Source organism: Phascolarctos cinereus, unplaced genomic scaffold (genome assembly GCF_003287225.1).
Source record: "Phascolarctos cinereus isolate Bilbo 61053 unplaced genomic scaffold, phaCin_HiC Scaffold_4;HRSCAF=312, whole genome shotgun sequence".
Classification (NCBI taxonomy): Eukaryota; Metazoa; Chordata; class Mammalia; order Diprotodontia; family Phascolarctidae; genus Phascolarctos; species Phascolarctos cinereus.
Window position 1 is genome coordinate 516,606,940 of NW_027555847.1, and position 15,177 is coordinate 516,622,116.

General features: G+C 37.7%; 1 protein-coding gene across 1 annotated transcript in view; it reads left to right on the plus strand.

Moving 5' to 3' along the window:
* Nucleotides 1–15,177, plus strand: part of APCDD1 (APC down-regulated 1) — a 52,069-nt gene that overhangs the window by 17,655 nt on the left and 19,237 nt on the right. The window contains exon 3 of the mRNA XM_020985551.2: nucleotides 4,439–4,970. Coding sequence (XP_020841210.1) covers nucleotides 4,439–4,970 — 532 coding nt within the window. The remainder of the gene's footprint in view (nucleotides 1–4,438; nucleotides 4,971–15,177) is intronic.

Sequence of the window (15,177 nt, forward strand, 5' to 3'; positions counted from 1 at the left end):
TTCTAATGTGGCTACAGACACATGATACTCACTAGCTGTGTGACCCTATGCAAGTCACTTAACCCCATTGCCTCACCAAAAAAAAAAAAGAATAATGCACATAATGTACATAATTCACCAAGACTTCAAAAAAATGGAAGAAATGGTTTGGGTGTGCAACTAGACTCCAAGGTTGTGGCTCCACAGAAAACAATAGGGATAACCCTCATGTTGCAGAAGATTTAGTTTAGTGAGAGAGTACCTCAGTAGCAAAACACTTCTGTCCAATGTTCTTCCATTTGCACATCTTGTGCCTACTGGGTAAAACAATACATTTTATGCTATTTCACATGGTCCATCAGAAAACACTTAATGAGCGTTCTCTATGTTCCAGGCTCTAAACGGGATTCAAAGAAGTAAAAGACAGTCCCTTGCCTGAAATGGCTTACAATTTAGTTGAAAGGAGTACAGTTAAATAACACGAGGTGACAGTATAAAAGATAGCATAAGGCAATCAATCCATAACTTATTTCCATGTATTCACTATAAGCCAGCAGTTATCAGACTTTTTGGTCTCAAGACCTCCTGAAATTTATTGAGGGCCGCAAAGGGCTTTTGTTTGTGTGAGTTATATTGATCTATATTTACCATATTTATATAAATAAAAACTTCTTACTATTGTTATTAAAATAGCTTTGTTCTTACAGACCCCCTGAAAAGGTCTCAAAGATTCCTAAGAGGCCCTGGACCACGCTTTGAGAAATGCTGATGTAGACTATAAGTGCTATGAATTTAGAGAATGAAGTAAGAAACTCTTGAGATGGATCTTAAGTGATAGAGAGAGGGGAAGCTAATTTTAGATAGATAATGTGAGCAAAATCATAAAGGCAAGAAAGCATAAGGAATATTTCAGGGGAAAGTAGGTTTTTGTTTATGGGAGTAATGGGAAATAGGTCTGAAAAAATAAATGAGGTAAGATTGTGAAGGAGTTTGAACGCAGGCATGAAGAATTTGTCAGCCCTTCAATAAACGTTTATTAAACACCTGCTGTGTGAATTGCATGGTATAAATATGAGGGAGTCACTGAAGATATTTGAGCAAGGCAATTAGTTGATAAAATGGGATTTTAGAAGGTTAATCTGACAGTAATGTACAAGGTAAGATACAATTTAATAGTCCATGTACAAAGGGATGAGGACTAGATATCAGTGGGAATAGAAAGCAAAGGATGGATAAATTGCTTACGGAAACATGATTCATAGCCATGCTCTGGAACTGGGCACAAAACCTGACAGTATCCTAAGTAGTTTTATTCCAATTAGGAATACCAACAAAGACATTTTTCTATTGCAGTGGAGATAATAGTACTGGTAGCTTTTTAAAAACAATGAATTAATGCCATTATTAGTCAGAACATAATTGTTAGCAAGGACAGACCAAAAGCACTGGACTATTCTTTTGGATAGTACATTAAAGAAAATTTTCCCTTTATCTGCTGTGGATCCAGTATAATTTCATACATGTGAATTAATGGAAATTTTAGCAGTGTAGCTAAAATTAGCACTTAAGTAAAATATACTGATAATGAAGTAATTTCTTGGTATAGAAAAGGGCCAAATTATATATTCCTTTTGTCATACCTTTCATGGCACCATAAGAACCAAAGAGGTGATTTGCCCATTGTATCCTTGCCAAAATAAGAAGATCCTGTAATTGAGGGCTCTTGGTTACAATTAGGTTCTCATTCTTAGCTAGCATTAATTGGCATCTCCCTTTTACTTGCTTGAAAGAAAGCCAAGCTTAAACTGACTGGAGATTGAATTTCCCACTACCTAATAATTGTGATGCTTTCATATCAGCACTAAATAAGATTGACCTACCAGTGTATACCTTGTGTCTCATACATAAAAAGCTGGATTTGAGTATTCTAAACTATTATCACTAGCTTTAAATTGACCAAAAAAAAAGAGAAACTTGCTAAAGTAGGAGATCAGGGTGCCAAGGAATGTTTTGAGAGATATAGAAGGAGAGGAATAAAGGGGACTTTCTACAAAGAAGAGAGAAGTAAAAATAGATAGCTGACTAGGTGATAAAATGAGATGCAAAATAGGTTGAGTGAGCCAAGATAGGGGGAGTGGAAAGGAGAAAGATTTAGAATAACATCCCAAGAGGAATGAGAGGGGAGGCAAGCAGATTCAGAACATGTAGCCACTCTGTAAATAAGAAAAATGAATATTTAAACCAAGACCACGGCTTTGGAGTCAGAGGACCTGGATTCAAACCCTGGCGCTGCTGTTTTCTATATGTATGTCTTTGGTCAAGTTATTTCAACTCTCTGGGCTCCAGTTTCTTCATCTCTAAAATGAAATTGTTAGACTAAATAATCTCTAGGGCTCCTTTTGCTGAAACTCTGTAACGCTATCTATCAATTAACATTTATTAAGAACCTACTGTGTACCAAGCACTGTCCTAAGCACTGGGGATACAAAAAGAGGCAAAAGACAGTCCCTGCCCTAGAAGAGCTTACAATCTAACATCAAAAAAAGAAAGGAAGCACATAGCATATAAATGAAAAAGGAAACAATTGATTTGCTCAAAAGAGTGGACAAATGAAAAGGAAAATGTGGAATTCATTATACATCCATGCAGGTAATCTTCTCTTTTCTCTATCCCCATTCTCCCATTCTAATCTTGCTATGATCTGGTTTGACTCTCTGGAATATTCTCCCACTACCTCATAACTGCTGTTGAAATCTCTTCTTTTTTCAATGGCTTAACTTTGGTATCACTTCTTCTATGAAATTCCTCTGATAATAAATGGTTTTTCAAATGAAAGGAATCCTTCCCAACTTTCCAATAAACAGAAGCAAATTTGTCCCTTCGCAGATTTGTCAACGAACTTTTTTTATGCCTTTTCTTTGTCTTCATCATATCTTCCTTTGTATATACTAGTATTATAGTAAATTCCCCTCCTTTGTAAGTACTAGTAATAAATTCCCTTCCTTTGTAAATACTAGTAATATAGTATAATATAAAAAATACTTCTAATTAAATACTAGTATTTAATTTTTATGTAGTATTACTTAAAGGTTTGCAAAATACTTTACCTACATTATCTCTTTTGATCCTTCTGTGAGGCAAGTGCTATTATATTACCATCTTATGGATGAGGAAACTGAGACTGAGATTAAGTGATTTGCCCCTAGTCACACAGCTAATAAATGACTGCAGCAAGGTTCAAAGTCCAGTTGTTCCTGGATCTTATGTCTAATGCTGTAGACGCTGACCCACCTAGCTATCTCTTGGTTATTTGTGCGCACAGTTTAGTGTAACTGTTTTTATCATAGGCTCCTCTAGGGCAGACAACCGTGTCTTCTTTCATCTTGGCACCCTTAGCTGCTAGCACAATGTCTTAGACACAATAAGCCTTAGTCCAGTTGAATTCATTTGCAGGTATAGTTCAGCATCAGTTAACCCACAGTTTAAGAAATTCTGAAGGGGTCTGGAGTGGAAAAAGTTTAAGAAGCCCTGGAGACGGACTCAATGACTTCTGCAGTCCTTTCTAGCCTTAGGATTTCATAATTTTAAGTAGAAAGTGAAAAAAGATGTGCTTTAGAGAAAAACAAAGTTTGCTCCTACCAAGACTCCAAGGCACATGACAAAATCTCCATGCTGTCTTTCCCCTACCGCCCACCAAATATTGACACCTATAGAAAACAGCACATAGAATTACAGCAGCATCTTATTTTTTAAAGCTATCTGAGAAGAAATAGTTTGTTGATTCTCAGATACACTGTGAAAGTGATGCTCTTGCATTTTATATTTTCCCTCGGGAAATGCCATATAGTTGTTTTTTTTTTTTAAGTAAAGGGATATGGGAAGAGGAGGGGTTGGCCCATGAGTGTTGGCTTATGGCTAGAACATGACTCAGTGTATGGAAGTAGGTTCATGCAAAGGATTGTTTGAACCATTTTCATAGCATCAGGAAATCTTTCCATATTTCTATAATTAAAATGTGAATGATTTTTTTTTTCTTAACTAATTGAGGAATGGAACTTCTTTTCTGGTCCAGAGGCCTACCTTATAAATACAAAGAATGAGATTTGTAGGGAAGATAAAGATTATGCCTGAGGGTGATGATTCTGCCACTCTGAGCTATTTGTAACCTGAGAAAATGCCTGTCTAGAGAGTGGAAGGAGCCTGAATCTGGAATCCAAGAACCTGAATTTTAATACTGCATTTGTTACTATCTTTGTGGCCTTGGGAGAATTATTGAACTGCTTCAGGGCTCCCTTCTGTCAACAGTAAAATGAGGGAATTGGGCTACATGATTTTTAACATCTCTTCTAGCTCTAAATTATATGCTCCTATGGCATTTTTCCTTTCAGAAAACAGCAGTGGTTGCCATTTCTCATGTATTTTTTATTTTTAAAAAAATTCTCTTCCTTTTCTCCTGTAGATGTGAAGTGAGATCTGGTCCAGAATTCATTACCAGATCTTATCGATTCTATCACAACAATACCTTCAAGGCCTACCAGTTTTATTATGGTGGTAACCGCTGTACCAACCCTACCTACACTCTAGTCATCAGGGGTAAGATACGGCTTCGTCAAGCATCCTGGATCATCCGAGGAGGGACTGAGGCAGACTACCAGCTACATAATGTCCAGATCATCTGTCATAGTGAAGCTGTTGCTGAAAGACTTAGTCAGTTGGTAAATCGCACATGCCCAGGTTTCATCACCTCAGATAACCCCTGGGTACAGGATGCCACCTATGACTTATGGCGAGAAGAAAATGGCCGTGAATGTACCAGAGCAGTGAACTTTGCTATGCATGAGCTTCAACTGATCCGGGTAGAAAAACAGTACCTTCACCACAACCTGGATCATCTTGTGGAAGAACTGTTCCTTGGTGACATTCACACTGACTCCAGCCAAAGGATGTTCTACAGGCCGTCCAGTTACCAGCCACCCCTGCAAAATGCCAAGGTATCTGTTTCTTTGTATTGTCCCAGGACCACCAGGGATCTTCCATTTTACATTTAAGATGAGCAACAAGATTTCAGCAGGTTTTTTGTGCCAGTGTGAATTCATAATAGGGTTTAGGATATGGCAGCCTAGCAGTTGAAGCAGTGATGCCTTTGAGTAATGATAGCAGTAGTTTAAAAATGGGCTGGATCATATTAGGGAACTGGGCTGCTGAGAGGTGAAAAGTAGGGGTAGGGATAGGGGTAGGAGAAAAGTAGAGAAGGAAAAACAAAAGTGGGAGTGACAAATGAAAATTGTAGCTTCAATGATGGTAATAATATTAGCTAGCATTTATATAATACTTTATGGTTTGCAAAGCATTTTACCAATATTATCTTACAACAGCTTTGGATAGGTTATTTCCATTTTGTAGATGGGAAAACTGAGGCAAATGGGTTAAATGACTTTCCAAGGGTTATACAGCTATTAAAATTCTGAGACCAGATTTTATTCGGGTCTTCCTTAACTCCACACCCAACACTTTATCCATGATACCACCAAGCTGCCTCTAGCAATGAAAATAACTTGCTTATGCTCTTGTGTGACCTTGGGTAAGTCACAACTTCTTGGACTTCAGTTTTCTTATCTATAAAATAAAAGACTTGGACTAGTCAGTCTCTGAGGTCTCTTCTAGTTCTAGATATATGATCCTATGAAGATCTTTGCAACACATTTTTCTCACAACGGCTTTATGAGCTAGGTAATTTAAAGATTATTATCTCCATTTTCTAGATGCAGGAACTGAGTGTCAGATCAGTTCAGGGACTTACCTGTGTTCCCATAGCTAGTAAGTGGCAGAGCTAGGACTCGAAGCTGAAGTCTTTTGGTTACAAGCCCAGTACTTTTCCCACTACTCCATGCTATCTCCCAGAAGGCTTGTGAAAAGTCTATGTATGGTAGTAGTGATCCTAAAGGGAGAAGAGGAAGGCAGACCGGAGAAGAGATTGGGGAAGTAAGAAAGAGCACAATTAGTAAATATGAAGAAGGAATAATACCAGGTAAGTGATGACCCTAATGACAACAACAATAGTATCATGCATTTACAAAGCACTTCTCTATGAGAACTTAATGCATATCATATATGTTACTCAAAGGACAGACTCAAAAAGTCAAGCACACAGTATGTCCAATATCATACACATGTACCGAGGGAGTGTCTAGCTAAAGGTACTCAGGTCCCTTTTGGGTGCTGGGTCTCTTACAGGGCTGTGCACAAGCTTTACTGTGTTGTCATCCTCACTCAGTTGCATAGCACTGATTGTATAGCCACATAGTGCAGATAGTTTCAAGAGAAAAGTTCAGTAGGTCTGGCAACAGCCTATGGAAGTATGGGAACTTGGAAGACAGGGAAGTATGGCAGCTATGAGTTGAGCTCCAGCCACTTAGAGATAGCTAAGAATGGAATAGCCAGAAGTAGAATGCAGCCAGGGTTAGGAAAGTTCCCCTAGTAAGTATCAGCTAGAGTGTTGACATTTCCAGAGTACTTTACCCAGACACTTTGGATTTTCTAGTTTCTTTGGTGATACGCTTAGGAGAACATTGACTCCCTAATTGAATTGATCCATTTGCTGTCTACTTGAGGGTATACATGTGCATGTGAATGTGTGTGTATGAATTAGAATAATTTTTTTCTCATGCTCTGAGGCAAATCACAACCAGATGAGATAGCACAGAATATTTCCTTTCTCAAAGACTACTTAGTACTAGAGATTGTTATTTGAATCTATCTTATCACGAGTTCACACAACAAAACACTCCCCTTTTATTATAATTACATAAAATCTTCTGAGAAAGCTTCCTTGGCCAGGGATATTTCCTCCAAATGAATCTTGTCATGGCAATGTCTTATTATATGTAATTAAAACATGTCTGATGAGCCAGTGCACTAAGATGCAGAGCCACTTGGAGATCACTCCAAGTTGGCAGCATGCCAGAATGATGTCGAGGGCCGTTTGTTCCAAGGGGGAACATGAGCCAGAGCCATTACTTTCTGCCTCATCTGTTTCAAACTATGTGAAAAGAAAAGGGTGAACTGAGTATGAGGAAAAGGGAAGTCTTTAATTCTTGGTCTTTGTGGTTGTAATGAGAAAGAGCTTCTCCATGTAAAGTCTCTGGACCCCCAAAATGTTCTTCAAACTGGTAAAGTAGGAATTTCTAAAGATTACCCCTTTCAGTAGGTTGATTCCTTGGAAAATAAAAAAAAGAGGAGACAGAAAGGAAAAAAATTTTCTTCCAAGAATGATAGGCAAGTCTTCAATGAAATCTTTCAAGGAGACTCATGGAATCTGAACAGTTGTTAATCAGCTTGAAGTTTCATTTGGGGGTCTTGATTGTCAGAATTCAGTCTTCTGATTGGGTAACGCGTACCTTTAAGGCCCTAATTTGAGATGGTGTAGGAAAAAACAACAACAATAAAAACTTCCTTTTGGGTATTAGGTTTCATTTTCATAAGTCAAGCCATCTCTTATATATATATATGTGTATATATATATATATATATATATATATATATATATATATATATATACACATATATATATGTATGTGTATATATATGTATATATATGTATGTGTGTGTGTGTGTGTATATATATATGTATGTGTATATATATATGTGTATATATATGTATGTATATATATATATATATATATATATGTATATATGAGGATAGAAAATGACTTTGATTTTGCTAGTACAGTGAGCTCCCAGGTAAGAGAACTCTCTCTACCGATGCAGTTTGGCGTCTTCTCTGCAACTTATAACTTTTAGAGAATTGCCTAGAGCAGTGAGAAGTTAAATGAATTGCCACGAGTTATACAGCCAGTATATGGCAGTATATGGACTCAAGTCTTTATGACTCTGAGGTCATGCCTCACTAAGCCATACTGCCTCTCATGATAATGAGAAGTAGGATAAAAAGGGTTTGGGAAATGTAGAAAATTTATATTTGCCAAAGCACCAAGCTCAACCTCTCATCCTACCCCTTCCTCGCCCTTCATCTTCCAAATATTTAATGCAAATGCTAAGAAGTACAGAGGCAACATGGAGGTAGTAACATGGTAGAATTGAGTCAGGAAGATGTAGATTCAAATATTGTAACACACACTTCACAACATGTATAAGGCTCTACATTCCTTGGGCAACTCCCTAGGACAGGCTGTGATTTGAAGGCCAAATGATACAGTATAAAGTATGCTGCTGGATTGAGGGGCGGAGGCCCTGGGTTCAAATCCCAGATCTGCTGCTTACTACATGTAAATCCCTTCACATCTCTGAGTCTCAGTTACTTATTTATAAAATGAGGGGGGATTGGTCTACTAGATGGACTTATGATCTGCTTTGGTAGAGCACATTCCCCATCATGCTTAAATCACACATCTTCACATAAACAAAATTGACTTAGTTTAATTTTATCTTCTTCAAATTGGCTGGAAAATAACCAAATTTTAGTCCAATCAACAAACACTTATTAAGCACTTTCTATATTTCAGGTGTTGTGTTAAGTCCTAGGGTTACAAAGGAAGGCAAAAGCACGGTTCATGCTCTCAAGGAGCTCCCCCTCTAATGGAAGAGAAATTATGCAAACAACTGTGTAGATATAAGATACATGTACTGTAAATGGATGGCTATCTTAGAGGGAAAACATTAGCAGGGGGAGGGGAGAGAAGTACCAGGAAAGGCTCTTTACAGAAGGTCGGTTTTGAGATGATTTTTGAAACAGACCAGAGAAAACAGAAGGTGGAAATGAGGAAGAATCACATTCTAGGGTTAGAGGATAACCAGTAAAAAGGTAAAGAATCATGAGGTGGAGTGTTTCATACCAGGGACAGCATGAAAGCCAGTATCATTGGGTTATGTAGTATGTGGAAGGGAGTAAAAGTGTAAGAAGACTGGAAATGGAGGAAGGGACCGGATTTGAAAGGCCTTAATAGGATATTCTATTTGGTCCTAAAGGCCATAGGGAGCCATTAGAGTTTATTGAGCAAGGAGGCTGTTACACTGTCATATCTGAGCTTTAGGAAGCTCACTTTGATGGCTGATTAGAGGATGCAGTGGAATGGGGAGAGACTTGAGACAAAGAAAACAATTGGTAATCCAGCTGTCAGGTGATGAAGAACTGTACCCAGGAGACAGCCGTGCGAGTGGGGAGAAAGGGACATACACTAAAGATGCTGTGGAAATAGAAATAACAAGATGACCAGAAATTGGTTATATGGAGCTAGTGTGAGGGAGGAGTCAAGGATGATGACACAGAGATTGCAGGACTGAAGAATGTATATCAAAGCATTTAAATAATCTACATAGAATTTATGTCATTGAGACATGGTATAGTAGAATGAGCACTGGTCAGAAGATCTGGATTCCAGTCTGACTTTTGCTTCTGTAACTTTAGACACATCACATAATTGTTTTTACCCTCCTAATGATTTCTGAGGTTCTTTCCAGTTCTCAAATTCTGGGATGAAAGGAATTAGTTCATCATGACATTCTTTTCTTTTAAACTTAGGTTTGCTTCATTTTCTGTTCTGGCTTCTCAGATGGGACCAGGGAGACTAAAAATCAAAGGGTTTTTTTAAGTGTTTAATAAGGCTTCTGGCTTCTGCCCATTCTTTCCCACCCCATTCCCCCTCCCCTACTTTCCTATCATTTCCTTTGAACTCATAAGAGGGATTTTCATCTTGGTCAGTGTCCATCCTCAGAACAGAGCCCATCTGTAGTGAGAACAGAGACATACAGAGCCCTTTGAAAACATCTGAGGATTAGAAAGATTTTTTTTCAGATCCTTCTGATTAAAATATGAGGGTTGGCTGAAAAGCAGGGTGACCAGTCCAACCCATGACACCACCAAGCTCACCTCGACTAACTCCCTCTGGGACTACACACACACACACACACACACACACTCTGAATGTAAGGAAATCTCAAGCACCTCTAAGTTAATTGGCATTAGCAGAAAATAATTTGGTGTGTTGTTGTATGTCCCCCACCCTATCAGCCATGGAAAATTTCCTGTTAGTGAGAGTCCTTAAAAATTGGAAAGGGAATTAAGGGAGATTGTATGATTACCTTCTTTAGCAGTCTGTTTTAAAAATGGAGAGATTGATCTGAACTGGTGCAGTACTTCCCATCCAAAGGGAAGGAGACGGATTGTATGAACTCCTTAGGTCCCTGCTGGTCCTACATTCTGTGAAAAGCTGAAATGACAGTTGACCAGGGAAAACCAAGATATTTTTCTGAATGTTGACTACAAAGACTTTCCCCTCAATTTTCTTCTACTTCCCTAGCCTGGCAAAACAATTCTAGGGAGCATTAAACAGGTTTGAACCTCTGTCTGCATTAAAATCTGAAATGGGGATTCAGTTTTCCCCAAAATAGAGGAAACAGGTAGTCTCAATCCTAGGCCTGATCCTCCCAGGCTCACTGCACTTCCTAAGAGATATCAGTGCAGAAGAGTATAAAATAGAAGTCACCACAAAGGCAGAAAGCCCCCAATTCCACATTCCTAGGGTGTCCTGGCATCTTGGGCAATTCAAAAGGACCATTCTTCTCTTGTTCCCCTTGTTGTACCTCTTGGCCCAAAATCTGCAGTAAAGTCATCAGGATGTTTTTAGATCCCTTCCCTAGGACAACTAGGAGTAGGAATAAATGGACTTAGAAATTGGTGTCTTTCCAGATGCAGCCAAATGAAAAACCACAGTTTTTCTATGCCCGCTTCAGGCTGCCATACCAGCAGGTTGTTAACCTGGTTGTGGGTTGCGGTGTTTGCTGAATACAGGAAGAAAGACTGGAGAAGCTGCATTTTAAAAGACCGCACAAGCATGCCATTGAAAGGTTATAACCCTTCTTCTTTGAACTCTTTGCCTTTCCTAATTGCTGGTCCCATAGAGACCTAGCTGAAAATGAGTTTAAATGCTAAATTGAGTTTGAAACCACTAGTCTCAGACTCTTCTGGAAACTGGACACCATGTATAAATAGAAACATTAAATCAACTTGTTATTCTAAGCTTTCTACAACTTCTCTGTGAGATTCCAAAAACTTTGGCAAGTAAGTTACCTTTGGGAAGAATCAGGTGAGCTGGGTAGAATCCCTCATTATAAGGTTGGCTTTTCTTCCTTTAAAAAAAATGAGCCTGCCTAAAATATATTTCTAAGAAGATACCTTGTCTGAGTTCAATTTAAAATTAGGGCCTCCTATGATGGAGATCGCTCCACCCCATGCACATACTTTTCAGAACCTTATCAGTGCATAGAATAACTAAATTCATTATTTCAGATATAGAATTGAATATTAATTAAAAACAAATGATTTCTGAGTAAGTTAGAAATGCCAAAGCCACAGGACCAGACTTTTGAACAAATAGAATTGAGCTTTCTCCAGACTCCTGCAGTGACTTAGCCACGGGATAGTAAATCAAAGGGTTTGTCTGAAAAACAGACTGCTTTTCCCCAAGCTATGAACCTTTAACATTTTATTCAATCATTTGTCAAATAATGGTGAAGTATTCTAGGAGTCAGGAATGGTAGGGAAAAATAAAAGTTACACATTTTTGAGAAAACTTTGTAGTTTGAAGGGAAAGAGATACTAAATGTTCTTTGTCTCATGAATTAATTACAGCTGCTTCCATGAGTTGCAGTGAGGAGCAGCATGACAGTGGAAAGACTTTTGGGTTTTTATGGAGAAAAGACTTGGTCAATCTGTCAGTAAGCATTTATTAAGCACCTATTATGGGTCAGACACTGTGCTAAGTGTTGAGGATACAAAGAAATGTAAAGACAACCCCTGCTCTTGAGGAGCTTGTAAACTAATGGGGGAGTTCAATTTTGGGCATGTTGCATTTAAAATGTCTACTAGATATCCAGTTTGAGATGTCTGAAAGACAGGTGGAGAAGAAAGACTAGAGGTCAGCAGATAAGTTATTGATGAATAAGTAGATTTGAAAATCATTTTTCTCCTAGGCCATTTCCCCTGCACTAGCTACTTTCTCTTCTCCCCATCTTGACCTCTTGCTGAATTGATTTAACTTTATACTGCCCTCTCTTGAGCTCCCTTATATCACTGATTATGACCAGCCAAGCCTCAATGTTGGGTCACTCCCACAATTTATCCTTCACTCCTACTCATCTGCTGCTGATCATCTGGAAGAAATCATGCAACTTTTCTGATTGGGTTCGCTACAAATTTATTTTATGCAATCTCAACTGGGCCCTCACTGCTGCTAGGCAATCCTATTATACCTTCCTTATTAACTCGCTATCTCACTCTCCACAGTGGCTCTTCCAAACATTTTTCTCCTTCCTCAAATCTCCCATGGCTCCTTCCCTCCCACTTTGCCTCATATTTTATACAAAGCTCCTTGGGAGCAGGTACTGTCTTCTGCATCTTTTTGTATTCCTTTATCTACGATGCTTAAAATTGTGCCTGGTACACAGAAGGTACTTAATAAATGTTTATTGATTGATTAAATAGTATAAAATTTGCAAACCTTAGAAGACTATTTAAATGTAAGTTTATTATTGTTATTATCTCATTCTTCTCATATTTTTGATGCAGTTCAAAAACTATCTCAAGGACAAATAACTATCCTGTTATCATTCTTTTGTATTTATTATTCTGTAGGCTATTGCCCAGGTGAATAAAATCACTTTTTTAAAAAACTAAAAATTTAAAGACAATAGTTTGATGATGTAAGCTTTTCTTTTGTAATCTCACTTAAAGCATCTTTGGAATATCTCCAGTAGCAGAAAACAATGATATTAGCAAACATTTATATAGTGCTTACTATATACCAGGCACTGTAAATGCTTTATAAATATTTCTTATTTAATCCTCATAGCAACCCTAAGTAGTAGAGGCTATTATTATCCTTATTTTATAATTGAGGAAACTGAGTCAGACAGAAGTCAAGTGACTTGCCAACGGTCACACAGCTAGTAAGCATCTGAGGCTGAATTAGAACTCAAGTCTTCCTGACTCCAGACCCAGCCCTCCATCCAATCTCACCACCTAGTGGCCTCTGACAAGATAACAACAATGTTACATATGTATGTTACATACTTCATCCTGTTTCCATGAAGTTTTAATTTTTTCCCCATTATATCTATATTTTGAAAAATCATTCCACATAGCTTAGAAATTGGGCATTCTATGTAGTGATATCTATTAAAAACTTTCGTTTCTGGATTGATATTATGTCTCTAGATCATTGTGTGCAACTGGATTTGTCATGGGTCAATTTATAAAGGATATTAGGCTTCTGGTGTGTAAGTCTAGCTAACTGACTTTTGCCTTTTTAGATGCTTGAATCTAGAATTTAGGTAAATTCTAAATTTTTGCAACCTTAAGTAATATTTCATGCATAATCTATACTGGACAACTGACCCAGGCTCTCTATAATAATTGTGGTTATTATTATTTTTTACTATATTATCACCATATTGCTTTGTGGCAGATCATATCTCAAAAAAGTCTAATGGCAAAAAAACCCACCAAAACAAAACAGAAAAATCTCTAAGGATATGAGGCTTCCCCTTTATATAGTGAAGCTATCTCTCAAATTATACATGATATTAAGAGCATAGGGGATAAATATCAGCCTTGTAATTTCATTGGTATAAAAAATTCCTAGACAAGGGAACTTCCTCTAACCATACCTCTTCATAACTTTCATAGCAAATGATTTCTCTGCGGGTGCTCTTCCAGGTTTGTTTTGGGTTTATTTGAAGCAGAGGAGTAGAGAACAGCATGCTGAATACAGGAAAAACATGGAAATTACCATGGACAATTATCCAGTTAGCCATTGACATCTGAATCTATTAACTTGGCTACAGGGGAATATGGGCTGCCTCGATGGTAGTGGCAAGGAGGTGGTGGAGGAAGATAGTTGAGTTGTATATGTGGTTGTCATGGTTCCCAGGAATCACTGGGTGGGTGCCACTGGATTGGCCATGGAATAGGACCAAAGACTTGTGAGAGAGTTCCAGGCCCCACTTTCTTCTACCAATGGAAGGCAGAAGAGAAATCTTTTGGGAGTTGGGGAGCTGGAAGAGGCAAGCTGCCAAAAAGAATTGGAGAGCTAAGTAGCTGAAGGGGCAGTGGGTGAAGACAAAGTCAGATGCCATTTTGGCATCACTGGTTGGCTTTTAAAGTAAGTTGTTTCCTACTTATTGTGAAATTTTTCCTATAACCCAGTGGAGGTTTCATGTGCTATGGAAATATTGAGCTGGGTGTTGGGGTCATCAGATGACAAGGGGCTCTGCTTTAGGAGTGTACACATCATTTGTTTTTATGGACATTAGTTTATTTGGGTTGAGATATAATGTGTTGCAGACATGCTGGTATGAACAGACTTTTTTGTTTTTGTTTTATAAAGCCATGAAAACACTTTATTATTGGCTAAAGTCATCTCTGATGTCTCCAGTTTCTCAAGTAGAAAAACAAATGTGAAATTGCTTATTTAATGAATTAGCAAAATCAAGAAGTGTACTTCTGTGGAAGTGAAATCTATAAATACTCTTTTCTTCAAACATTTGTTAAAAACCTTATATACAGAGCAATACAAATGAGATTTTAAAAAATCATTTTGCCATATTTAGGTTAACAGTAGAAGGTCTGCCTATTAAGATCACAGTCAATCGACTCATGCTATTTCTCATGCTTTCTGCACTGTTATGTATTTCTGTTCTACCTGAATCATTAGATGGAAGTCTAGATCTCACTTTATCATATCATTTTCTAATGACAAGATAAAAGTGAGAGATTGACTTCTTGGAAATATTCACATAGAACATTTGCTAAATAGAAATAAAGCAAGTTTATGAAACATAGTTGATACTTGTTATTATTCTGTTTTATCAGTTTCTAAAATTCAGAACATCTTGAGATTAGATGTATTGTTGTTATAAGAGTCCTGATATTTTATAAAATAAAAAAAATGAGAAATTGATTTGGTTAGGAATCTATTTATGATCATTGGAATGTGTAAGCCAAATAGCCTCCTGGGAATCTAGTGGCATTTGACCTTCTAGAAAACCCAGATATCTGGTCCTGGTAATTTTTAAAAAAGGCTCCTTATACGTCACTCCTTACCCATAAGAATTTTAAGAATTAATGATCAAATCAGTTCTACTTGCCTTGAGCAAAATGTTACTTAACTGAGCAGATATTGT